At 41.8% G+C, this 27,355-nt stretch overlaps 1 protein-coding gene across 38 annotated transcripts in view; it reads left to right on the forward strand.

Annotated features, from left to right (window-relative positions):
• NRXN3 (neurexin 3) overlaps window positions 1-27,355 on the forward strand; it is a 941,045-nt gene that overhangs the window by 50,199 nt on the left and 863,491 nt on the right. For 37 of the 38 annotated variants that reach the window (XM_015287412.4, XM_040701017.2, XM_040701020.2 and 34 more), the window contains exon 3: window positions 26,173-26,190. The exons of the other annotated variant lie outside the window; for it this stretch is intronic. In XM_015287412.4, the coding sequence (XP_015142898.2) occupies window positions 26,173-26,190 (18 nt within the window). The remainder of the gene's footprint in view (window positions 1-26,172; window positions 26,191-27,355) is intronic. 38 annotated transcript variants of the gene reach the window in all.

A 27,355-nucleotide genomic window follows, 5' to 3' on the forward strand; every position in this document is an offset into this window, starting at 1 on the left:
ATGAAAGTTGAAGTCAGAGACACCTTCCCCTCTAATGAACCTCATCAGTCTCTGTGGGATCAGGCTCCTGCCAAGAGAATGAGGCTCCAGTAGAATGTGAGCAGCACAGATAAATATGTTCATGTCAGTAAAAAACAAAACAGAACAAAATCCCAACAAAACAAACAAACAAACCAAAACCAACAAAGTAAAAAACAAACCGGGACATTTCCTACGCAAATATTGCAAACAGTGCTGCTAACAGCCTGATGTGCATGCTTCTGTCTCTCATGTCTGCCCATTCTGGACCACGCTGTCATGCTTAGTTTGCTTGAAATTCCCTCCTACATTAAGATGTGGAAGAGGAGCTCATTGTAGTGGTGTCGGAGGTAGAATTCTTTTGGTCCACGACCTCACCCCTCTCCCTAGCCCCTTCTGGACTTGGAGGGTGAAGGTGAGCGTAGATGTGCTCAGAAATGCCATTACCTCTGCTTGTAGTTGCAGAACCAAGGCGCGATGTGATCACCAGCTTCACAAAGCACCACGCTGAAGCCTTTGTGTTGCCTGCAGGGGCTGTTTCTAAACGAAGCCTGAATAGGGTCCTGATTGCACCTCTTCCCTTGATTACAGAGCAAGATTTCCTGGGGATGCTGCCTGCTGAATGACAGAGGAGCCCGTTGCTCTGTAATTATCACACTTTTAACTGCAGCGGGAACAGATTTTTCAATAGCCCCTCAGCTTCGTTTAAAGAGACAAGTTACTGTCGAATTTATCCTCCACCTGCTCTTCGGAGCAGCCCAGTTTTTGTCTGCGTCTAAAAAGACTGCCTTAGCCTTTCTTGTAGTCAGCACACCTCCCTGCCAGCCACTCTGAACTTCGTAACGCTAAGGGCTAATTTGGCACTTTGCCATGAACCTGATGGGTGCACTTAATTTGCATATGCATTACATATATCATGTAAATCATACATTTTGTAATCAGAAACAAATGAACATGACCATAATATTTGCTTCCACTTGCATATTCCTTGATAGATGAATATAAATTGGTTGTTGAATTCACCAGCAATAAACAGCTGCAGACCCTTCATTGGTCTTGTGCTCTGCACTTAAGGACAGCAGGCAGCTCTGGGGCACACTGTGGGGGCCCAGATTTTCAGTGTAGAACTCTGGAATTGATGGTCTCGAAGGGCTGTGGAGTAAATGGTGCAAGAGGCAAATCTACTTGTGCTCCAGCTCAGGCTGTTGGGCAGAAAGATGGTAAAAACTCTGCTCCTGACATAGTTTTGTAACAATTTTGTTTTTTCCCTATCTCTTTCTCTTGCTCATTATTCTTAGGTTAAGTTTATTCCGTTCTATTTAAAACAGTGATTTTTTTTCCAGTCTGGTTGTAATTTTTTGATACACTGCCAGATGGGCACCAAAGAAAGATGATGTATTAAGATATTAATTAATGTTTCTAAGGTGCTTTGAAACTCCAAAGTGCAGTTTAAGCATTGCTGGTTACTTTAATAATACCACAGCTGAGCAGGAGCCACAGAATTTTGGCTTAGACCCAACACACTCCTTCACAAAAATGGCCAAAGACCCATCTCCCCTCCTTGCTCAGCAGGGTCTGCCTGCAGCTCCTGTTTATCTCGTGCCCTCCCCTGCTTCTGATGTAGGGAAGCTACAGGGAGATTACAGGCCCCTGTATGAAGTGTACTACTGATTCCGTCCAGCTGCAATAGATGCTGACAGCTATATTCTTCTTATTTCATTCTTCTGTATTATAGATGACCATGAGGCTACAATCCTTTTCTGCTTGATTGCAGATCAGCTGCAGCCCTCAGGCAACAGACAAGTTGTAGCCAGCAGTCAGGCAAAGCCTGGATGTTGCCTTCACTGAAACAAAGCAGGCTGTAGTTGGGTACAGAATCAGACTGCAATTTGGTGTGAGGTGGAACGGGTATAGGGTGAGAATAAGTTGTAGGCAAGGTGGAGGTGGACTGGGGAGAAAACAGGATGAAAAAGTTACTTTATAAATGAATAAACCATAGTTTACAGAAGCTGCTTACAACAGCTGTTCAGTCTTACAGCTACCTCCCTGACTCTATAACAGAACAGTTCTTGGCTGACTTCAAGAGTCCATCTGAATGGGCTGGGTGAGTCTCTGCAAGGCCTACTGTAGTTGCAGTGTGGGTAGCAGCTCCCTCTTTCAGCCCCCAGACCAGCATGGTGGCTTCTGCTCCTTCCCAGATGTGTGCAGCTGTGACTTAAACTGGAACTTTGGAGTGTTACTAAGTAACAGTTTTTAAAAAGGTAAAAAGAACTAATAATAATAATTATGGAAGTGTGTGGAGCCGGGAATTTCCCTTACCAGCCCAGAAAAAGGAAGGGTCAGGAAGTTGGTTTTTAGAAGGAAGTTTTTTTTCCTTTATTTTAGCCCTGAAAAAAAAAAAAAAGAAAAGAAAAAAAAAGGAGAAAAAGATGTGTCTTATTATTACTGTCCAGGCTTCTGCTGAGCTAGGCAGCCTGTCATGAAGGTCAGTCGGCAGTGAATACAGCCCCGAGCATGACAACACGTGCTGTAGTCTGTCTTTCATCTCCACTCCAGGATGGACACGTGCAGGTCATTTGCCATAGGGTAATTTTTATTAAGTTCTGGTGGAAAACTGGAAGAGATAACTCTCCTGAATACCTTGAGATGCTGGAAACTGCGTGAGAAAGCTACAGGGGAGGAAGCACAGGAGGAGAACATCCATCCAACAGACTGGCACGGATCTGAGAAGATGGATGTCACCACGTCAGCCTCAGCACTGAGCTACCCGGCCTGGGAGGAGGTGGTTGGTAATCCAAGTGACAGAACAGTAGAGTGGCCGCCTGTCTCAGGCCAGCTTCTGATCTCACTTCACCTCTTGCTCCTTTGCTGACCCACTTTGAACTCCCTGAATAGTAAAGCTTCTTTCTTCCATCTCTAGAAAACACGGCAACTGCCATGTTATTGCTGTCCAGGGACAGCAATGTAATTTTGGGGTGTATGTGTGTTTCTCTCCCGCAGTCCTTCATTGCAGACAAGCTCACCGTTATTGCTAACCTGCCCTGCAGAGCAAAGCGATCCCCTTTGCTCCACCTGTGAATGTGTCCAGGAGCTGGCAGCTGGGTGCAAAACAGCCCACAGGCTGAGGGAGGGAAGCGTAAGGGTGCCACAGACTTCTCAAAGCAGAACCATATTGTACTGGAATGTATTTGTTCTGCAGTGGGTTTGGGAGCTGAGAACACTGATTTTCCATTCTGCGTTGCTGATGGCATTTCTAGTAGTGCTGTTTCAGCTGGCTAGTTTATGCACTTGCATACCCCGTTATCCTGAGAGGAGACCAAGGTTTAATGTGTAAAGAAAGTAGATTGGGGCAATAGAACTTTTATATTTGGCAAGAAGGGATGGTCTGGTCATTAAAGCATTACCTGAGCACCTGAGACTAATTTCCAGCTTCTGGCATGGGAGTCCTGCATCTCTGGGATGATTTGCTGACACAGTAAAGGAATCAGGCTGGAATCACCTCAGTGTACTTCACAGGGGATATGTACCAGGTTACCCTCTATGATTCATTTTCTATATCTGAAATACATAGCCAATGGGGCTTCCTAATTCAAGAATTAAGAACCCAATATGATTCTCTATGAGAAAGATAAAGCCATATGAATACTGTAGCAGGACAGTTAAATGATGATAAATGATGAGCACTGAGAATGGTGACCTGGTTTGATCATCAGTTTTCTCACTTGGCTCACAGTTAGAAATTAAAGTAGCTTTTCCCTGTTGAGTGGCCACGTTTGAGGAGTGCTCCTCATCTTCCTTTTTCACAGAGATTTTCATTTTCCTGCAGCTTTATGCAGTGTCATGCTGGGTGCACATGGAGCCATCCCAGCCTGGGCTGCAGCTGTGCTGAAGGAGCCAGAGTGCCAGCAGCAGTGCAGCCCGCTGGGTGGCACAGAGCAGGTGCTGCACTGCAGGGTGCTGATAGGAACAGTGGGAGGAGAGCTTTTGGATTTTTTTTGTATCTGTCCCACTGCTCCACTGACTTCCTCCAAATGCCCTCTGTTGTGAACCCCCGGTGCCGATGAGATGCTTTTCCTTGTGCAGTAACCCACCTCTGCCTACTTAGCCCAAAGCTGGCAAACGTTCTGTATTTCTAAGGCACTGAAAAAGCAGGTATCTTGCTATGTTTCTTTTCCTGTAATCTCTGGCCAACATGACTGAACCTGCTTGTTCAATGTAGCCAAGATGCTTATTTGTAGCTGGTCTGCAGTCTGCTATGTGGGTAAAGGAGAGAAGGGATGTTTTGTTATCAGGATTTTATTCTTCAGGTGTAAAGAATGGAATTCAGCCAGTAAAGTAACCTGAGTGAATATAATGGACTGGGTTTGGCTCTGAGCACTTGACAGACCTGCATCAGAACAGAAGATGATTCATTTGCAGATGTAGAAATTTGAGTTATAGGTTAAAATCTGGCTTCAATTTGTAATGCTGCTGGCGTGCCCCAGAGCTTGCTTCTTGCTTGGCTGCTGCTTACTCAGAAACTTTTCTTGGACTGCGTAGTCTCTTGGGTGGATTTTCATTTCTTCTCAGTTTGTTGCCTCAGTACTTGAGGAAAATGTTGTTCTCTGAGTTTTCCAAACCTCTGGTGTGTCAACCTCTGCACACGTCTGGTCTTTCCTGATGCTTCCATCCTGCTAGGTTGGCTTTCAGGGCCAGAGTTTCTCTCTTTACCTTTCTCCTTGAGGTAGCATAGAAGAAATGTGTGGAGCTAAATGCAGGTTTATCTGCTGAGGCTTCTCAGAAGCCCTAGCTGTGGCAGAGATGGCTAGCAGAGATCAGAGCAGCTGTGTTGTGTTCTGTGAATTTCATAGCTCAGTGGAGTTTGCAGCTAAATTCCTTAAGCTCTTTTCTCTATGTAGCTGAAAATATATTACTTTTATTCCCCAAAGGTATGTGTATATATATATATATATGTTTGTTTTATAGATGGAAGAAGTCTATGGTATCATTATTTAATAAATTGCTCTTAAAAACAAAACAAAACAACAAAGAAGAGATGAGACTTGTGGAGAAAAAACCGAGCAATTAAATTACTTGTTTAGGATGAGTTGAAAGAAAACGCTGGGAAACTAGACACAATTTATGTGTTTTCAGTCTTTTGCCCTCCCCTCTGTGGCTCCTTTGTGAATTGCCCTGGGACTTGGACTGTAGGAGAGGGAATGCTGTGCAAATGGACTGCCTGGCGTGATTCCTGCCAGACCTCTGGTGGAGCTGGTGATCTGTGTGGGTTCTTGTTATTCAGATAGCTTTGACATCTAAGGAAAATAAGAGGAGACCAATGAACATAAAAAGAGATATGGATTGGATGTATTGTCATCCTGAAGCAGTCACCTTCTTACTTGCTTGTGGATGACCAGAGCTAGAGTGTATTCACGATCAAAGATGAGGCACAACTAATGCAGGCATACGTAGCTTAAAATTTGCTGGCTCAGGCACTGGTGGCTGTGTGATCATGGCAGCATGGGAGGTTGTCTTACGATGATAGGAGTATGGCTGTAGGTTTATTATTGAGTAGTAGAAGAAATAAAGTTTTCCAAGAAAATTTTGGATGTTGCAGAAAATGGCAAAATCCTTCCTGTTCCTCTACTGGGCACTGCTGTTGGAGATCTGTGTTTTTTTTTTTATTATTTCTTAAATGAAAAATCAACAAAAAGCCCCAAACATTAGGATGTTGAAGCTTAATTTTAATTTAGATTCCTGGCTTAGTTGTCTTTTCCTAAATTCTGTTTTCTTTTGTTACTTCAACTGAAATGCTCAGCTGTGCCTCAACCGCAACAATTAACACATCAACAAACTGAAAGACCTGCTGGGCTTAAACAAATATTGAACATGTATACCTGTACATTTTATCTCTGCTTCACATCATACGTTAACATGTATCTGTAAGGCAGTCAGTTTTTTGACCGCCCTTGTCCTGTGGCATAAAATAAATAAATAAGTAACATGAAGGAACGTTTTGACCAGATAAGATATCAGAATAAGAAAGCTTGGAACTGTGTTCCTCAAAAGCAATAATGATTTCATTAAAATCAAGATATTTAGAAAAAGCACTAATTTTGATGATAGCAGAGAAAGTAATCTATATCAGTTGTACATATATTGTAGCTTACTGGCATTATTATCCCTAATATGAACATACTGCTGATGAGCCGTTCTTTATCAGTAAATATCTGAAGAATTTTTGCATTGGAAGATGTGCTCTCACACTGACTGAAAAACTCTAATGAAAACCCATGAACTGAAACCCATTCTGATACAGCTGTGGGAACTGTCAGGCCCAAAAGTGGAGGCAGAAGAATGGAACCCAACTTAGGTTTGACTCGACTAGAGAGAGGAGAACATATTTCTAGCTCTTAGCCAGGGGAGCCTGAAGCACAGGTAGGATGATGAGTCACATCGATACCCTTTGAAACCTCCCAGGAGGGAAGAGTGATGTGAAGCACTGTTATCATTTAAGTTCATTTGAAGTGACAGATCTGTAGGTATTACTGTTTGTCAAGAGCTCCACTAAGGGAAGGGCCTGAGGAATGATCTAGGGTGGACAGGACTTGGCTGGGTTATTCCCTATTTGATGTCTCTGATGTCCTATTATAGCTGAATAGTGTAGTCTCTCAGCAGTGACAGGTGAAGGCAGCAAGGCTGCATATATTAAACAAGAGCTACAACTGCTGATCTGGGAAGCAGAGATTGTCAGCAGTTTGGTCTTTAGCTTTTTAGTGTGTTAAATTGAACCCAAGCAGTTTGCAGTGTAGCTGAGCCTGAGGACTGGACGATGGGCATTTCCAGCTAAGAACATAACAAATATCTCTCTGTGCAAGAAACGTTATTTGAAATGCAGCCAACTGGAGCTGAGATTTGGGCTGGATGAGCAAGATGCTGCCTTTGAAGATCACTTGGGAACTGCACTAGTATGGCATGACAGCCACTCCTGTGCTCTGGGATGTTTTCCCTGTCATTGCCACTGCCAGTGTGGAGACTCCCAGTTTGCCTGAGGCAAAAGATAGCTAAACCAAACTGTTCAGATCCTCTGTCTGGGGAGAACAATTGGCTGTGATTTCAGACCTCATTTGTCAATGGTGTTTAATTATAGCACCGCTACCACTTACAGTGGAGGTCACTGCTTTATTGTAGGTCTATTTAGTGCTCCCTCTGGCCTTAAAAATCTATGAATCTATATTCCACTATTTTGGGGCATTTGTAACAGTTTTCTCTGGTTTTCTTCTGGAGATGAAATTGCTTATGTTTCTTCTTGATAAGGTGACAAAATGTGGTGGAAAGCTGACAATTTTCAGGCCTGGGAATGAAACAAAATGTACATTACATTTGTTTTATTTTCTAGGTGTACACATACCTAGTTATTTTCTCCTTGTGAAGGTCTGACTGTGCTGTAGAGTGCGGGTACCTGAACTACTTGAACTTGCAGATGCAGTGTCATTAATGAGCTGTGCTGTGAGAATACATGGAATGTACAGATCACTGTACAAAGTTATTTTTTGCACATCTGAACATTTGAATTGTATTCTTCTCAAAATTAATCTCATACACTAAGTCAAGAAAAGCCTTAATTCATACTGATGGAAGATGTGCTTAAATGAGAGCTAAACCAAAATCTCTTTAGATTTGTTGGTCTTATTTTTCAAAATGCTACTTTTAAGTCTCAGTTCAAAAAGTGACCCAGGCACCTTGGAGCTTTGAGACCGACTTGGGCTTCTAAAGAGTAATTTTGATCATTTAACCTTCATATAACATTTATTTCTTTTTTTCACCTCTAGAGGTTTGGCCTAAAGAACATTTTTTTGTTTGAGATTCTTTCCTTGCCTTTAGTGATTTTAATGAACTCATACCAAACTTATACATATATATATTTAAAAACCGAGGGAAGAAGGAAAATTAGTTGCAAAAATCCTGCTTTAATTTGGTGCTAAGATTGTGAATTTCAGAATTAAATGATAGTACCAGCTACAATCAAAATGCCACATGGCATCCATTCAAATCTGCTTCGGGCATCCTGCACTTGAATTGTGTGCAAGGCAGGAAAATAAAAGAGCTAAAATGCTGTCAGGTTAATAATAAATTGTGCATACATGTGGCACATTTCATCAGAGTATTCCTAAGCATCTCACAACTACTGATAAATCAGTCAGCCTTCACATCACTCTACCACACAGCAAAATGCATGTTATCTCCATTTTACTGATGGCAAAACTGAGAGGCAAACAGACTGTGAATTATTGAAGGGTATCGTGTCAGAAGCTGCCTGAGGTGGGATTGGAATCCAGAATACTAAAACCTAAGTATTAAACAATATAGTAGTTTATCTAGTTTCATCCAAGTGTATTAGAAAAGCCACAAAATACTGTGGCTTACATTGAATATGAAGCTAAAAATTGGGTTTTGTATTTTAGGAATTCTTGTAAAATGTCAATGGATTGAATTTTTTTTTTTAATTGCTTTTTTCCTCTTATCTGATGGAATGGATTGTCCATATCCATCAAATTCTACCTTTTGTGTCTGTTATCACATAATTGCTACATGAAACCATCTTGTTTCCTACCCCTTGTTAGTGTGTTGCACTGGTTGGACATTGCCCTCCTTGCTCTGCTGGCCACCCATCTTTTCATAGAGCTCAGGATGCAGCTGGCCTTCTGGTCTGAAAGTGCACATTGCTGGCTCATGTCAATCTTCTCATCCACTACAACCCCAAGTTCTTCCCTGCAGGGCTGCTCTCAATGAGTTGTTCTCCCATTCTGTACTCATGCCTGGGATTGCCGTGACCCAAATTCAGCACCTTGCACCTGGCCTTATTGAACCTCATTAGGTTCACAAGCCCACTTTTCAAGCTTGTCCAGGTCCCTCTGGATGGCATCCCTTCCTTCTGTTGTATCAACTGTACTGCTCAGATTAGCATCATCTGCAAACTTGCTGAGGGTGCACGTGATCCCACTGTCTGTGACATTGCTAAAGACGTTAAACAGCACCATGAGTATGACTCCTTTGCTCAAGGTTAACTAATTCACTACAGAAGCTGTAAACATTACTTATGGACTGTTTTAGTATAATGCACAACAGAAAGTTACTGGCTTATTCTCTGAAGAAGCACATCACTGTAATTCCTTCTGGCCTGTAATAAAATTCATCAGCAGAACTAGGCCAAAAGGAAGTAGATGTAAACTAACAGGTAATGCCAAGATCAGGAGTGACATTTGTTGATAGTGCTGTCAAAGTGAAACTCAAATTACTCACAACAAAAGAGTGTCCAGTCCAGATGGAGATATATTGCTAGAGCAATTAACTCCATTACAGGTATTTGAAGAGTGATCCCCAGATTTGTGATTATATGGATCTTTTCCTTAAATCTTTCTGGCAGTCTTTTGTGAGCCAAACCACAACTAGACACTGATACTCTGGCTGTTTCTTCTCCAAAGCAGAAGTATCATAAATTGATTTTTGTAGATGCTTACAGCTCTGCTGCTCTTCACTGCTTTCACCCAAGCTTAATCATTCCATCCTGACTTAACTCTGGCTTTTGCAGGTTCATCACTGTGTTGGGAGCAGGATGGAAGCAGAGAGTGATCTGGCTTTGACACTGCTCCTACTTCCTCTGACCCCAACCCTAATGTGGTTGTTGAGGGAGGATGATTTCAGGAAGGGAAGGTGGAGAGAGAGAAATGACAGATGATGTGAGGAGAAAGCAGAACTGTCAGGATGATCACGGCTGGCAGGGGAAGAGTCTCCTGGTTGTGACTGGCCAGGCCAGCTTTCGTATACTTACACTGGGAGGCAAAGCAGTCTGTAAGACAAAGTTACAGGAGGCCGGGGAGGGAGCAGTCTCTGCAACAGGAGAAAAGGAAGGTGAGTCTTCAAAGGAAAGCCCAATTTCTGTGTGCTTTACGTGGGAAATGCCCACGCATGGAAAACTTGTCAGCCTCCAAGGCACCTCTGGAAAAATAAAGCTTGACTTTCACATTTACGTCCTATTATTTGTCATTATCTAAGTGAAAGCATCTCTATCACTTAAGGATCTCTTCCCTGATTAGCTACTGGTGGAGCTCAAAGTCTCCCACCTTTTGATGTTGGAGTTCCATGCTGGAATTGGCTGCTTCATACTAGACAAGAGACATTCTTCACACCTTCCTAGCAATCATCAGAAGTGTCCCAAGAACCTTGCCAGGTGTAAGAAAATGGAAGCCATATAGGCTCTCTCTCTCTCTCTTTTTTTTTTTTTTTCCACAACAGTCTTTTTATTTTCTTATTCTTCCGCTCTCAGAGTTAGCCTTCCATGTCTTCAAATGTCACTATGGATCCTATGGTCCACACATTCAATACGTGAAATTAGAGGAGTTGTAAGAGCTCTAAGTCTCCTTTTCCTTTCCTGGGATGGCTTCAAAGTGCTGTGGCCCTCGTTTATTTCCCCCTGGGCCTTATGACAGGGAACTGGAAGCTGGTATATGTCTAATGCATTCAAGCTAAAGTCATTTCTGAAAAAGGCTTCATCTATCTTTGTTACCTCCTAGACTTTTTGCTGTGAGTTGCTCCTGTCTGCTTAATCTGAATCATACAGACCCCTCTTTGATTCACAGCCAGTCAGGTTTAGGTGATCTTTGTTTTCTGAGTTTAATTATTGTAAGGAATGGACAGAACAGGCATCTCTACTGTATTGGGAAACTTCATAAAGAGACAGATGCCTTACTGTCATTCTGTACAAGAATGTTTAAATTGCAAGACATGAGGTAAAAGCTCCATCTGCTGGAACAGTCCTTGAAGGCCCTATTGGAGACAAGCTCCAGACACCTTCTGGCAAATAGGTGTCTGTAGGACTCTACACCTTCATGTAGAACTGACTACAGCAGAGAGGAAAGCATAGACTGGCATGGGAAACATAGCAAGCAGAAGGCTGCTAGAGCTGATATTAATTGTTTGCAGAGGCAGCAAGACCATGGCTATCTTAATCATCGTTAACACTTGTGCCAGGTCCTGTATTTTGAAGGTCATCACCACGGTCATGCCTCAGACCTTCTCATGAATGCCCCAAAGTTAACCAGTATCTAGCAAACCAATCATAATCTGTATTTCATGAGACAGTGCACTGCTGAGTGATCTGGAGTCTGTAAGAAACAAGTCAGCCCTGCATTTGAGATTAAGGAAAATTGGTATGGGGAAAAATTGGGACGAGTAAGTTATAGCGACAAAGCAGGACTAATGCTGGCTACCAAATGAGCAACTACATCCTTGTCATCTTTGTGAAGACTAGGGTATATCAGGGTGTTGCTAAGTGCTCAGAAATTGTCCGTAAGAGTTTCAGAGGGTCTGGAGATCAAGACATCTAATGTAGCTTAGAGGATGTCAAATGACCCAACCAAAGATATTAGGTATTCAGAGAGGTTCTTACCAAGCCTGAATATTTTCACTTTTGAGACTACAGCTGTAGTACAAGACAGGACTTTATAGCTGCAGTAGAGAACAAGACTTAATGTTCTGAAATACCAGAAGGCCCAACTGCTGCTTTCTAGGGTTTTGCATTCTGCCATCGAATTGCAGTGAATACTCAGATCAATAGATTTTACTCTCTTAGCAACCTAGGTATCATGCCAAGAATTTTAGTGAGATATTGGAGAATAACACTCTTCCACTTCCCTAATAATACAGCCCACTCACATTTTGCACCTGTAAATCTGTAGTAATGATTAGGAGCACTTTCAGAGTTCAGTGAATAAATCTTTGGAGACTGTCTCGTCCTATTTTGTAAATCATGGTATGGCTGTAGCTCTCTGTCCAGTTTAATCTTTTATATCCTTTTCCTGTTCTTTTTCAGGGTGTCACTCATAAGAAAGCTTGCCCCAAATAGAAGTGGGTGTTGATTCCTTAGAGAGTCATACAAGAGATTATGTGGGAGTGAATAAGCAGCTTTTGCTCATGCTATGTTATACCAAATAATAAAGGAGGTTGTTGCCCTCTTCTAGGTTGAAGAAATGTAGTGGATGCATACAAGCCGTTTTCTATCTGAAGTTCAGGATAGTAAAATGGTTGTCAACCCTGCCCATGGCTGGGGGTTTGGAACTAGATGATCTTTAAATTCCATTCTACCCCAACCCATTCTATGGTTCTATGAAAGCGAACCTTTGCCACTGACATCTCCAAGCTCAAGACTAGCTTGCAGTTCTTTCCTACCATCACCAGGATTCTAGGACATTCCTTTATGTGATACCATTGCCCTCAATGTTCCTAAGACAAGTCCTGTTTTTTTTTAGGCTCTTCATGTCATTGCAGAGGGGTTCATCAAGCACTTAGTATGTGGAGAAGCAGATTCTACTTCCCTCAGTGGACAGAAGCTACTGCAACTGGGCTTCTACTCATATCAATTTAAGTTTATGGATATAATGACTGAAAGACAATATCCTTCTCCTCTTTGATAGTTTTCTCTAGACATTGAGAAGTGAGGATTGAACTGTATTGTACTGGTGAGAAGCAATTGGTGCCTAAAACACTGGTGTGCAGAACCGCTGGTATTTGTTAGGCTTCACCTCTAGCCTTCAGTCATTTGAGGTTAATATTTTCTGTTTAAGCACCATAAAAGCAAGAGGATCCCATTTCCACCTCACCTTTATTCAGATAGTCCAGGAGAAAAAGGGTGCTCCTTATTATCCTCCCTGCAGTAAAGTGGTCATGACCATTCCAGGGCAATATCACTGTAAGGTGTGGATATCCACTTTGAAATATCTGGAATGATGAGTAATATGCTCTCAGAAGGAGGTGAAGTTACCTTAAAGCCCTTGAGTAGAAAGTTGTCAGGCTTGTTTGAATAGATTTTCTGCTTGTTTCACAGAATAATATTGTGGCACAACTAACAAGCAATATGTAAGAGATGTATTTGATGTTCTCCCACTGGGGAATCGTCGGGCTCTGGATATAGCATTATCAAGACAGAATGACCCCGTTACTCTATGTTTCCAAGCTGGCAAGCTGCCTCAGCAGACTTTTGATATCTAGCAACTGGTGGCTGCTGAAAAAGCCTTTATAAATGTTATTCTATATGTTTTGTTAATACAGATCTTCCATGACAGACTTATTTACCACAGCGGAAAATACCATGTGCCCCAGCTGCTGTTCCATATACTGCCTGTGCACAAGTTGCCAAATATTTATTGGCTTTATTTTGCATCTGTGTAGTTTTTGTGTTACTGCCCCATAACTTTCTACTACTTCCCTGTATATGCTAGCTAATATTCCAGATTAGGTGGTACAAGGCTGTGTTTTTCCTTGTTGACTTGTACCAAATCACCAGTGTAGATACTCAGCTGTCCCCCAGCCTTATCTGCAGATAATGTTGTTGAGTAGCTGCTGAGTGTGACAGATGGGAGGTAAGCAACTGAATAAAACCATCAGTTTGCTTCTTAGACATTCAAGAGATTGTTACAAAAAACAGCAAGTTCTCACCTAGGATGAGTTACTCTACACAGTGCAATTTTTAAATAGGAGTGCTTTAGGCTTTATGAACGTGGTAAGAAGATGGCTTCTACATGCTGGTCATGTGAATGCTGGATTAATATAAAATTGTTGGGGTACACCTTGCAATAATATCAATATATCACATACTTACACAGGTACATCCAATTTTGTATTCTAAGTTCAAAATTCACAGAGTTCTTCAGGATTTCCATTATACTTTTTTTTTTTTTTCACTACAGATTTGACTTTCACCTGAAGTCTCACAGTGTGCTTTCTAATGTTTGCTTTGAAGCAGCAGTAAACTACCATATTTGAATGTTTTTTTTTCCCATGTATGCCTTATGGTACAAGGACTCATCTTGAGCCCCTCAAGGCTAGCTATATCATGCAGCCTTCCACTGCAAACAGATGATACTGAAACTCCATAACAGGAATTTCATTCCTACCATGTCCTTGGGATTCTCTGCAAACTGTTTTCTGTGCTTTTTTTTCTTTTTAAACTTGCATTGCTCGTGGAAGAAAAAGGAGTACATCTCTGGTACCATCTCCCTGTCTCTTTATGGTTATATCTAGCTCATCATACACCTTTCTGGACTGCTTAGAGATTATAACCAGCTTTCATTAATTAGCTGGGCTGTTTCGTTCATCCAAGCACTTCACTAACTGTTGTGGGGTCTCCATCCTTGAGATATTCCAGACGTGACCGGTCAATGTCCTGAACCTGACCTGGATGGATCAAACTAAATGATCTTGAGAAGTCTCTTCCAACCTCAACAACTTTCTAATATTGTGGTTCTGTGGTCTCAGAAGCAGTTGCTAGTGCTTGTTTCTGCAACATGTTGTGAGATGGCAATATGAAATTTTCTACTCTTGTTAATCATTACATCCTTGACGAGGCAGCTAGGCCATGTGCCACTTCGGGTAAACTGCACTTCAGTTTTCTTTGATGTATTTGAAATGTTTTTCTCATACTGTCCTCCAGGGGTGCTGATATTCAGTCATTTCCACTTCAACTGAAATCTACACTTGTTCTTGAAGAGAGAGCAGATAAGTTACCTATTAGTAATGAGAGTTCATACAAAAGAAAGTACATCCCTTCCAGTTCCTCTTCCAAATCCCTCAGCAATAGTTCTAACAACTCTCATTGAAATCCAAAGATAAATTGTGTCTTTGCTTCTTAAAAGGTTATTATTTTGTTTCAGATCTATATCTCCCTAGTGAAGAAAGTTTTTATTAAGTCTTTATTATGGGATTGATCACTCACCTTGCAGTGAATGAATCTCTGTAAGATCTAATCACAATAGGTTGAACAGTCTTCCTTGGTTCTTGCTCTGGTACGGGTCTTGAATTGTTTGGGGAATAAGAAAAGGGCTGTGGCTTTCCATGTCCTCATCTCACATGTGGAGATACAAACACCCTGGGACAGCCTGGTATATACTGCTGGTCATAAAACCTTATTTTTCCATGCTTTTGGTGTATGAAGACTTAGAGCTGGATCCCCAGCTGGTGAGGAATAACAGTTTCTGTGGGAAAGGAACTAGCCTTTAGGCATGCAACAAGCACATGGTGGAAGTTTTCTGCTTCTGCTCTGATGTTATGGCACAGCTCAGCTGCAGAAATACTGCACTTAGAACACACTATTCTTTCTTCTTTCTTTCTGTACTTAAGACCCTGGTGAGATATCAATTAGTGTCAGTGTCTGGCAGTGTGTTTGGCAGTCTCCTTGGTTTGAGCCTCTGCTTTCTCAGTTTGTGCAGTGCTAACATGTTTATGCACTGCTGGAAGCCAATAATTATGATGGTGGCTTTTCTGGATGTAGAAATCAGTCAGGATATGAATTGAGGACTCCTCTCATCTCCTTTCACTTAGGCCACGGAAGGACTGCTAGCTAAGAATAACTTTCCATCTCTATTGACATACAGTAGATTTGAATTAGTGGCATGGAAGTGAAAAGCTTCGTATCGCTCGGCAGTGTCTTTTATATAACAGATCTGAAAAAAATGAGCATGGGATCTATCTATTGCATACACTCCTCCTTTTCACAAATTTAAGAAAGAGTAGAAATTCTAAAATATTTTTTCAAAACCAAAAAGGTGCCAGGCTCTTTCCCCCACATCGTTTCTAGCTGTTCTCTGTTCTGAGTATGAGCTTATGTGTATTATGTTAAGAATAATCACAAGTATTTTGTACTGTATATTTAAGAGAGAGAGAGAGGGAGCGTTTCTTCATGCAAGTGATTGTAATAGTAATTGTAGGGGCCTGATCCTAGTCCATTCAGTGAGGAGAGACATCTGCTGAATTCAGTGGGTGTGAGGTCCTGCCCTGACCTGTGATTATGCACTTGGGTCTGCATCTGCACGGATCCCGCTGAACGCTGGAGGTCTACATTTAGACATTTGTACACTAAAATTTAGCGTTTTGAAAGATGCAGAATGCAGCTGTTTCCCATCATTATGTTTCACATTTACTTAAGTCAGCAGTTACTCTTTTCTAAGCAGCAAATTTCAACAATAAACAAAGCAAATGCTTCCAATGGAACCTCTTGATGACTCCTATTTAATTTAAATATATATATTGTGGCAGCAAATACAGCAATAACATGAAAAATAAAACCCACTAACATTTACTCTAAAAATGATATGTAGGTGTAGGAGGGAGAGGAAAAGAAGATGTATTTCTTCTGATTACTCATGCAGTATTTAGGGTGATTATTGGAGGAGCACGCACTATATATTTTTATGTGTAATAAATAGAGTTCTCACTTTACAGGCACAGTGAAATTCCATCCTAATTAGAATTGGAATGAATGCATCAATAATTAGTTGATACTTACTTATACCAAACCCAGAGGCTAAGTAGCTAAGGTGGCTGCATAGCACCATGACAGGCTTTCTGAGGAGTTTTTCCCTTAGAACTGTTCTGCACTGGGGAGTGGGTGGGTGTATGGGGGAGAGAGAAAAGATGCAGGGATTTTTCTGGACTTAGGAAGAAAGGCCTGACAACAAATAGAGTAATAAAATACTGATTTTATTAAGATGGAATTAAAAGAGGAATATAGATAACACATAAATCTTGCATCTTAGAAATGCAGCGAACCCTGCTTTCATGTGGCATCAGATTGACCACAGTTGGATTTTCCTTCTCACTCCCATGCTGTGGTATCTTCTATTTTGTTTGCTACACTCCTAACCTCCTGGTAGGTTGGGACTGTATCTCTGTTGTATCATTCACAGACCAACATGGGACACTCCAGCAGGTTCCCTTACAGCAGATAAGCTAACACGTGGACTTTTTGAGCCCTAAGCACAAGGCCCAACAGAGTGGTGTGGCCTTGTCAAGATCACCAATTCCTTGAATTCAGTGTCTTCTGCAAAGCTCCCAGCACTGAATCTTGTAACAAGTCTAGATTTGATTCAATATTAGCTGTAATCAATACTGAGAAAGCAAGGGTGAGTTTTATTTCCAGTGTGGGCTGGATTCTGTGGCGTAATACATACACTTAGATCTTCCAGTAAAGACATATAAATGACTTTGAAGATATGATATCTGGGATACTCGGTGGAGTCTGCAGGAGGTCCCTTTTAATGTGGAAAATGCCAAGTCTCTTTTTCTATAGGGCACCCATTTGCCTCACAGATGAATATACTATATCACTTATATCCTGGGATGCTGTGATGCCTCAAAGGAGGAGTGCTGGCACACGGCACAATTAAATGCGAGGTGCAACTGGGCAAAGGAGTGGTTCTTGCCCTCAAAGGCTGCACAAGGTCAGGGCTCAGGCAGTAGCAGCCAAGGGCAGTGGTATAGGATGTCCTCTCCACTGTGGCTTGGCACCTCAGCTCACTGTGAGCAGGGAGAAGATCACACAGACTCACCAGTAGAGCAACATCTCTTCCTGCCTCATGCAAGGTTAGGTTGGCAGCAGAAGTGGGGATATGGAGTTTTCTTCCTTGCAATTTTCCTCCTTGTTTCACAGCCACTGACCCTTTCCAGAGCAGGCTGGACAGGGACAAGCAGTGCTGACAGTAAGAGTTGGGTGGGTTTTCCTTCTTTCCAGTCTTCTACCCTTGGCTGACTCAGCCAAGCACAGCCTTCTGTGACTCCAGCTCTGCTGTGTCAGATTGCTCTGAGGGGGAATATCAGTCCTTTAATAACTCTGTCAGACTTATCGAGGGATTTGTTTTATTAATTCTAAGACTGGGTACAGCAAATAGATTATAGCCTGGGCCACTTCATAGGCTTAATAAGCCCTTTCTGTGCTTACTTATAACTTTTTTTTTCTTTCCAAATCTCCCTGTGTTAATGACTGTGTTTTGTTTTTGTGTTGCTATTTATTGAATGTCCTCAGAGCTGTGTGTGTCACAGAGAATATGCCCAAAGTTCATTCCTTTCCATCATTTTTCAGATGATTAGAGAGGGATGGAGAGAGCACAAATTGTGCTGGATTTGGGGGTAGTAAATGCCTTTGATAGCTGTCATGGTGATGGTCTGAGAACAAAACAAAGCTGAAAATACTCAGCATGTGAGCAGGTTCTTGCTCAGCAGGAGAGAAGGTGCCCTCTTTCTGTGGCATACAGTGGATAATGTCCCAGTTTCCAGTCTCTGTGTCAGTCTTGCAAGTGATACAGACAGTGGTGAAACACTGTGGGCCCAATTGGAGTGCTTTGAAAAGCTTGCGGAGTGCTTGCAGTGAAGCCAGTTTTAGCTTCTTGGGTTGGTACACTTCAGTCTAACTGCTAAAAACAAAAAAATGTTTGTTTATGCTGTTCAGCATAGGAAGTGCACTGTTGTTCATCATCAGCAGCAGGCTCCCTGTCATCTTTATGTCCCAGTAACCTTCTAATATTACTGCTTTGCTGGATCTGAGAAGGGGTAGCTATTTTGATGAATCAAGAGAAGGCTTTGCTTGTAAGGAGAACATTTAATGTAGGGAGATCCATCTGGTTCACATCCCTTCTTTCCACCTGGAAATGCTAAGTTACGGCTTGAAACTGTGATTGAGCACCTGGTGGGAAGGCAGGGCCAATCCAGGGGAGCTCAGGTGCAAGTAATGCACCTGAGTGACTGGTGGAGGTGGAGTCAGGATCTACCCCTTCCCAGACCTCATTTAAGGGCTGGCAGGGGAGGCAAAGGTATTTTGCTGGAGATCCCTGCTTATGGGAGGCCTTCCAAAGGTAAGCAACTTCTTTCCTTTGTTTTTGTACCTGTGGCTATTGCATTTGAGCAACTCCTTACTTGCTACAATTTAGGACCTTGCTACTCTGCTGTTATTGCTGTGCTTTTCTGTTTCGTTGCACCACCCCAATCAATTAAAATAGGAAGGTCATAGGAGAGAAACTGCCTCCTGGTTCCTAAGGTCTGCTGTGTGAGTCACCTCCAGATTATGAGAGTGTATCATTTTGTGATGTGCTGTGGCCACGAAAGTGTCACGTTGGTTGATTTAATATGTGTTAAAGTCAAGACTGGAGAGAAAATTAGGCTTATAATGAGAATCTAGTTTCAGCTGTAATTAGAACATGAGGAAGCAGCTGTCTATAAGAATGTCTATGTCTTGCAAGTAATTTTTGAAAGGCTTTATGAAGCCTAAGGCCCTTCTGCCTTGAAGGGAAGTCTGAATGAGGGTAGGAGGTACAGAGATGTCTGGATAATGTTTCAGAAGTGTGATAGAACAGGTATAAGTGTAAGTTTTATGTCTAATTTTAGAAGGTCGTGTATTCTCATTTCATCTAAGTTAGAGCTCACTGGGAGGGAAAGAGAAATCATCTTCCTCTTTTTACCACTGGAGATGACCTATGAAAATGAAGAAGAAAAAAAAGGCAACAACAAAAAAAAACCTTTTTAAGTAACCCTGTGACTGCTCATAATATATGAATGGCTTATAAATAGTGATTCCAGACATCATAGTTAAAGGCAGGAAAGTCATTTAGTCCTCTCTTTTTTTCTGAATGACACTTAAGTGGAAAAGGCTTTGGCACTTGTAGTTTGTAACATGATGAACCATATGGTGGCTTTTGCTGTTTGCATAGAACATTGAATGATGACAAATTATAGTCTGTGGAAGATTGTGTACTGCCTGTGCTCTTCTTGGGCACACACTGTCGGAGTAGTCATATTTTTCTATGACATGATTTGTTTCTATTCCTTCTTCACAAGAGGTATAGCTTTTCTTGGTATCAGAAAGTGGATTTTAGGTCAGAGTACTGCTTTATAGGGCTGTGTGAGCAATACTGGTGAGCAAAAAGGGAAGGCAGAGGTAGATTTGCCCCAGGCCCTAGTGAGGAATGAGGGTCTTGAGAGAAGTGAAGTGTTCTTAGGCTGATTTGTTTGAACACAGTCTTTATTTCTTATTTCTAAACTTGTCAGAAACCCAGGCTGACAAGAAATATAACCTGGTTCTCACTGAGCTTTTGGCTGTATTGAGTAGTACTGTATGCCCCTCAGGATGGGACAGGCTTCTGATGAATTTAAGTCTGTGCTAAAATCTACTGGATGTATATGCTGCCCTGTATCACTGATTGACCCCAGAGTAAAACTGAAAACTGGTCCTCCTGTAGGTAATGTAGATGCCTTTTGCTGTAGGCACAGAATGGCAGCTATACGCAGAAGGTCCTGATGGGACAAAACTCTTTGATTAAGAAAGAATTGACTAAAACAGGACATGAGGTAGTAATCAGGCATGCTGCGATACCATTCTGAATATAGAATGATTACCCATAATTTTTTATAAAGCGACAGGCAGGCGATGCCCTAGCTGATATATCCAGCTGCAGGTGAACAAATGGGAATAGTTTCACACCATATCAATTCTACTTTTGGAAGAGACTAGGCAAATTCAAGGAGAGAGTGGAGTCCATCAAAAACTATTAAGTATTTGATGCCATCTCTACAAGTCTCTCATTGCTAGAAGCTGCAAATAAGGTTTTTGTGAATTTTCTCTGTTTCTTTGACACTTCCCCGAGTCCCTGTGCCTGGCTGCTGTCAGAAGTTTGGTCTTGCTGTGATCTCTGTCCTGTTCCATTACTGAAGCTCTTAGTCCTGGTGCTTGGCAGCTGGTACTGATGGAGCTGCCCAGGGAGTGCATTTTGAATGAGTGTAATGAAGTCATAGGAAATGAGACTGGGAAAGGTCCCAGTGGCCAAGTCTTTTCAAGACAAGATCAGGTGTACCTGGAAAATGAATGAACAATACCAGTCAGATCTTCTCTTAATAGTCTCCAGTGCTGGTGGCTAACTCCCCATAACCATAACATTCCAGGGCTACTATCTTATCGCTACCGCATTTTCTAACATGAAAGTTAGAAGCTTCTTCTCATTTGATCTATAGTGAATCTGGAGTGCATGTTGTTTTATTCTACTTGCTTCTGCCCTTCAGAAGTTTTAGTTGTGTGCTATACACGACTGCAGACACAGCTGGCTGAACAGAGGTATATGGAGGTGCTGTGTTAAATAGGGAAAAATACATCTTTTTTCTCTAGTGTTCAGGCCTCTAGGATGAAACACTAGAAACTTCATCCTGGAGTGATCAGACAACATATCTAGGCAGTTTAAGTGAAGATTAACAGATTGCTTGGAGAGCATCAAGTAATTAATTTCCAGTTGATTTCTTTTGCTAGTAGAAGGCTACAGAACAATAGAGTTTTTCCCTGTCGATGTAGTCAGGACTCTGAAGAATGTATATGAACATATTTGTTGGGATGTGTGGGAGAGGATGGTACTTTCACTGAAAGCTGTGAAATCAGTGAGCAGCTTTATCTAAGAATAGTAATGATCCGGAGTTAATTAGAGAGATTATTATGAATGCATTTCTCTATGTTGGTTTTAGTTTTGTTGTTCACTCTTACTGGAGCAAAGTAACCATGCACTGCTTTTTGAGTGGCAGGCATACTTAATCCTTCTACACCATATTGTTTTGAAAGCACTCTAAGTGGCCAGGCAATTGTAGCAAGCCCCTTGTTGTTTGCAAATGTCTTCTCAGCTAGCTACACTCTGCCTGAGAATCTTGATTGCCTAAGAGGAGAAAGTTTGGCCCTTTGCAGTAAAGTAACCATTTTTCTTTATTAAATACAGAATCTGTTTACACCTAGTGTGCTTTAGGGGGGTGACATATTCAGGGGCATGCCAGTCATCTGGCCCCGTGGAGTGCCCCTGAAATTCATAGTGGTGGAACCAGGCTGAGTGTGGAGAATGGGAAGCATCAAATCGATGTTATTCATTCAGGTAAGATTTTAAATTCAATCCCTTCACCTCATTAAAATCTGAAGTGTTTCAGAATAGCTCTATACTTTTAATAGAATCAGTCAAGTTAGAGTAAGGTTTCAATCTGCCTTTTTGAGTAGTTCTTATTGTTCTAACTCTGACATACTAAACTGTTGGCGTTTGTATAAGCTGTTAAACATCTGCGTCTTTCACTTCAGGGCTGGCTGCATTTCAGTACTGGATGAATGATCCCTATATTCACAGCTAATAAGTGTTATGGGATCCCAAGTATTTGCTCTTTGGACGGTACCACAAATGTATGCAATTCTATGAAACATATCAGTGAGTACTATTCTCAAGAGGCTGTAGCCTAAGAGATCCCATAGGACAAAGGATACAGAGAGAAGTAATTGATAGTAATGAACTTGTTTGTGCATGTGTCACCACGTGTCTCTGCTGAATAAAATCAGAAGTGTTCAACACTCCATTAACACAAATTACAGGGTTCTATTGTTCTGGAGTGAGACAATAAGGGCTACACCTGCTAGTACTGTGAAGTTCTTTGTGATCCCAGCATGCAGCTCAGTGACTGACATCATAGGCTCAAGTGGTCTTGGATTTGTCACAGTATCACGAATGTTCAGTGGAATAAATAGAATTAGTCTCATCTATCTGTCACAATTCCATTGGAATCAGTGAGAAGATAGCATGGTAAGGCAAAAGATGTTAAGTAAATATATTGAATGAAATCACACTACCACAGTAAATGCTAGCTCTGTTATAAACTTAATGGAGGCAAGACTTCAATGTAGTTAGCCATAAATAGTGTACAAGATGCCTGTTCCCTGTGTGAGCACAGACACTACACAGATGATTCTTGGTTCTCAGGATTGGTCTCATTACTGAGACTGCTTTTACCAAAGCAATCTATTTTGTACAGTTTTTCATACACTGTGGATTTATAACATAGTAATGTCCTCAGCTGGCTTTGAACCACTGTTTCCTGAAGGACAAGACAAGGAATCTGCACAGTTTTGCACCAACAGTGGTTCCCAACAGTTCGACACGTTTGTTCAAGTCATGGTGATGTGTATTGATAGGGCCAGTGTGTGCCAGAAATCTGTGCTGCCTGTTTTCCAGGTAGAAAGAAAAGAGTGCTCTCATGACATTTTTTCCATTATTACTAAACTTCTTGTTAAAAAATGTTAGAATAAAAAATACCTCAGATGTTTCTGTTAGAGGTGCTGTAGTGATCTGATCTGTAACGTTAGCTTTGTTCCTGATCACTTCCATCCTCCTCCTTCCACTTCCACCCCACCCAGATGGCTGGGACTGCACCAGACAAAGGCAGAACTCTGCTGATCCCTCTTACAACCCAGCTAAGGTGCAGCCCTTTACAAAGACACAATAAATTGACTCTTCGTTATAGGATAAAGCAAACCCTGCCTCAGATGACACAGACTCAAGGAGAGTCAAATAATCTCCCCAGCTATGGTTCCTCTGTGAGTATTTGCTCTCTATTCTTAAGGATTTCTTCCAACTGGGGAGACACCAGCCCTGTATGAGCATATCATCAGAGGTTTCTGCTTAAGGGTTTCTTTTGTAGATATATGCAACCACATTTTTAATTGTGCTCCAACACTGAGCAGAACCCTGCACCACAGAGATATTATGGGGTTCCCTGGGAGGACAGGGATGGCAATTCTAACTGCATGCCATTATGATATTTATTGTAGGGTCTTTTGTGAGGGCTGACTGGCTATGTGAGTGTTGGTCTTACCAAAGAAAGCAGTGCTTTCTCATGTGTTTTAAAATAAAAAATAATTTCACCATTTGAAAAGCAGCATTTGCTAGCAGATACCACATGGGGGGGTGTCTGCAATACAGGAAACTCCCTTTGTATTTAGTGTAGGAAAGAAGTAGCTCTAATGACTTTGGCTGCCAAGTAGGTAAATACTGCAAAAGTGTCACAAATGCAAACAGTGACTTTTCTGATGCAATTAGCGTACTTATAAATTGTGTTGTGTGGAGACTTCCCAAGAAGATAGAGGAAAAAGAAAGCTAAGTGTAAAACCAATCAGGTTCAGAGATCTCTGTTCTTAGAGACATCTGCATTAAGCATATGGGTAAAGGGAAATCCCCTTGTTGGCTGCTGGGTTAATTGGCATTGAAAAAGTATGTTTTGAAGATGCTCATGTAGCTCTTAACACTTAATTGTTTCCCTTTTTAACAACTTCATGACCTGTTTAATTCACACACAGTTAAATAAGTATTAGTTAAAGCAGTATATCAGTTACAGCCCACTGCTTCTTCTCTTATTTGCTTAATGTGCTTATCCCTTCCTCACCCTTGATTTGCTTTCTTTTTTTTGCCCTTTCTCTCTGGTGATCCTCTTTATCCCCCAAGCAGACTTTGGTTTCTTCCTGGAGCACAGGCCCTGCTGGCGCTGTCTGCTGTTCCCTGGGCCCTGAGGCAGCCTGGCTGTGGTGGTGCTGTCTGAGAGCGCATGTGGGTCTGGAGCCTCGTACTTGTTTGGAGCAGGCATTGGAACAGCTGCTGGGTTATCAGTAACAATTGTGGTGTCTTACACTGTTCCCTCTTTCATCTTTTACTTCAGAAATATGTGATCATCGTCTCTGGCAACTCTGATTTTTTTTTTTCCCCAAAAACACCTCTGTTCAAGTCCTCCAGTGGAATTGTTTCTTTGACATCATGTTTGCATTCTGCAACGGTGGTCAGAAGTCTACTCCTTTTTGCTCTCACCTTATTTTGCCTTCCATCCTTAGTGCGTGTGCTGTTGCCTGATGCTTGTTTTTTTTTCCTGCCAAAAAATAATTACTTTCAGGCAAACGCTCAGTACTAGGTTTCTGTCTGGGTTCATGTGCCATGACACCAGATCCTAGATACTGTTATGTGTTAAAAAAGGAGAGGCAACAAAAACCACTCATCAGATCTGATATATATTTAGTACATGCTATGGAAATTAAATGAGGTGGTGCGGCAGTCCCTGCTCTGTTTGTGCATTGTTTTATTTGGGTTATTACTTCTTTAGTGAAGGATGGTTTGATGTATGTGTGGTGTGCCTCAGGGACTCTTCGTCAAATGAATCTGGAATCATTACGAAGTGATAAACAAAAAGCAACATGCACAGGAATCACTCAATCACCCCCAAAATGCAAGTGTCTTGGGACAACAAGTGAAAGTGGTTTCATAGGAACGTTGCTGGTTAGGACAGGAAGTTGAAGGGGATATTCAGGGAAGGAGAATACATTCTTAGACCTTGGTGTGTAGCCAAAGCACCCAGCATGTCATGCTCCTGGACTTGTGGCATAAATGTTCTGGGATCTGTAGGAACCTGGGGGGTTAATGTATTGCTTTGAAGCCTTTCTGAAGGATGGTGCCTGCAACAGTGCAGCTCCTGGGCAAGGTTCAGGCCTCCAAGGAAGAATGCTACATAGGGACTTGGCCCCACTGTTTCTTCAAGCAAGTTCATGTTTTTCTTTGGAGGACTGCCTTGGAAGGAAGGTGTTGATCTGACATTTCAGAGGTTCTTCCCCCATGGGGTTGTAGGTGTGGCTATTCAGAGAAAGACATAACATGGGATGCTAAAAAAAGATGTAAGAGGCATTTCTTTTAAAGCACACTCCTTGGGGTTGATGGGCTCTGCATAAAAACAGGTTCTACATTCAAAGATGCACCTTTTTTGTGATGATTATCCTCACTTACATAGCCTTGCTCATGTGTATTTTGAAAGACTAATTTATTCTGGGATTTATGTGACTGAGTCCAAAAAGTGGTCCTGTGTAACAAATGAGAAAGTATTGAATGCCGTTTGGTCTGAATTCCACATCCTCTGAAAAGACAACACATGGGATGTGCCAATCCATGATGCTCTTCCCCTACCACTACAGCTGTCTGCAATGAAGGATGGGATTTTTTGAGAATGATGGGCAGGAGGAATGAAAAGGAATGGGCTCTCTTCAGGACTTTGGGACTGAGTGTCTTGCACCTGGTCATAAATTCACGTGGCCCCTCATAAAAGGGGAGCAGGTTATTTTCCTTTTGTTCTGAAAACTTGCTTGAATTTATGTGCACTGGAAACCTACTGCAGGCAGGTAGGTTTTGTTTCTTCCTTTTGCATTTGTGTGTGAAAACTGGAATATTTTAACCTATGTTCTTACAGGAACTGATGTGGCTTGGATCTATCTGATTCCAGGAACTCTCTCCGGACAGATATGATGGTGGATTCACTTTTACATGCACAGTGGAGAGGGAGTCAAAACCTTCTCCCTTGCATGGCTGGGTGCTTGGCTGCAGATGGGTGGCCTTCTAACAAACCTAATTACTTCTGGTTTTGCATGAAATTGATTTCCATGCAAGGATGCTGAGTTGCTGTGTGAATCTCTAATGGCTTTTCTCTCTTCTCTCTCTTCTCCTTTTCTCCCTTCTGCTTGCCATGAAAATACCTCGACAGATGTCAATCACATTCCAGGTAAGTGTTACCTTCAGTGAGCTGAAGGGCTGCTCTTTGAGGAGTGGTGGTAGGCAGTTACAAAGGGTGGAAACCTCATCTGGCCTCCTCGGAGTGTTCAGAACAAATCTCTATACTGGACATCACAGGGTCTGGATTGCAAGGTCTGTGATGAAAGGAGGACTTTGTGACTTTCACTGCCATAAAACATTCCTCTTCTGAGATAAAGCTGTGGTGGTCAGTTAAAGGGATGTTCTCTGAATGAAAATGGCTTTAAAATAGTTGGTTGTATTACTAATAAGATGGCATTAAACACTGCATTATATACAGTTTTTCTCTTATACATATGTGTGCAGGCATACAAATCTAGCTCAGTCATTTTCTTGGTCCTGGCATAGTTTACTCCATTTGCTAGTCCTGCTGAAAACCACCTGATGTTCATTTCTGCTAACAAAGGGTTTTATTGCTCTTATTTTATATTAGGTTTAAAAAAAAAAAGTGAGGATGTTTCTGGCCAAATGTAAATGTATGATTTTATTTAGGTCTTAAGGCTTTTGTTCCCCACGGTGTGCAAATAATTCATTTAAAAGAATTGCATTGCTTATTTGGGGAATTCTTCCCACAGGAAGTATTTTACCACAGAGAACTCCAAGCCTCCCTCTCCATATTGCTTTCTCATTGTTGCAAGGATGCAGTTTCCCCAGCTCTAGCTACAGGAGTTAATTGAACTAGAGTACCTTACTCTACTGGCCACTGAGGCTAGGGAAAATCTTATTTTTTTTTCCCCCTCATGCTCAGGCAGCATCACCTGGTTTATCATTATGTGAAATGGAAATGAGAGCCAAGCAGCAGTGCTGCTAGGGCTGTGGTGGGATGATGAGAGAATCGAAGCTTTTTCTTCTTCACTTTGTGTACAGTATTTGCTAAGCCCAACTCGGGCCTGGAATGATTTCTTCTTTCAGTTTGCTTCTTTTCTACCAGTGGACAATTAGGTTTTGTGGAACTTTTCAGAAAGGTGCAGCTTGAGTAATTTCAGTGTATTTTTAGCCCTTGGGACTGCTGTCATTGGTCGCCTTGTTCTACTAAGATCCCTTGCAGTCTGTGTGCATCTCAAGTGACAGTAATAGGAATCAAAGTGGCCAAATGGCAAGTGTGGCTTGGCATGCCTTAGGGGAAAACGGCTCTG

Source organism: Gallus gallus, chromosome 5, assembly GCF_016699485.2.
Source record: "Gallus gallus isolate bGalGal1 chromosome 5, bGalGal1.mat.broiler.GRCg7b, whole genome shotgun sequence".
Classification (NCBI taxonomy): Eukaryota; Metazoa; Chordata; class Aves; order Galliformes; family Phasianidae; genus Gallus; species Gallus gallus.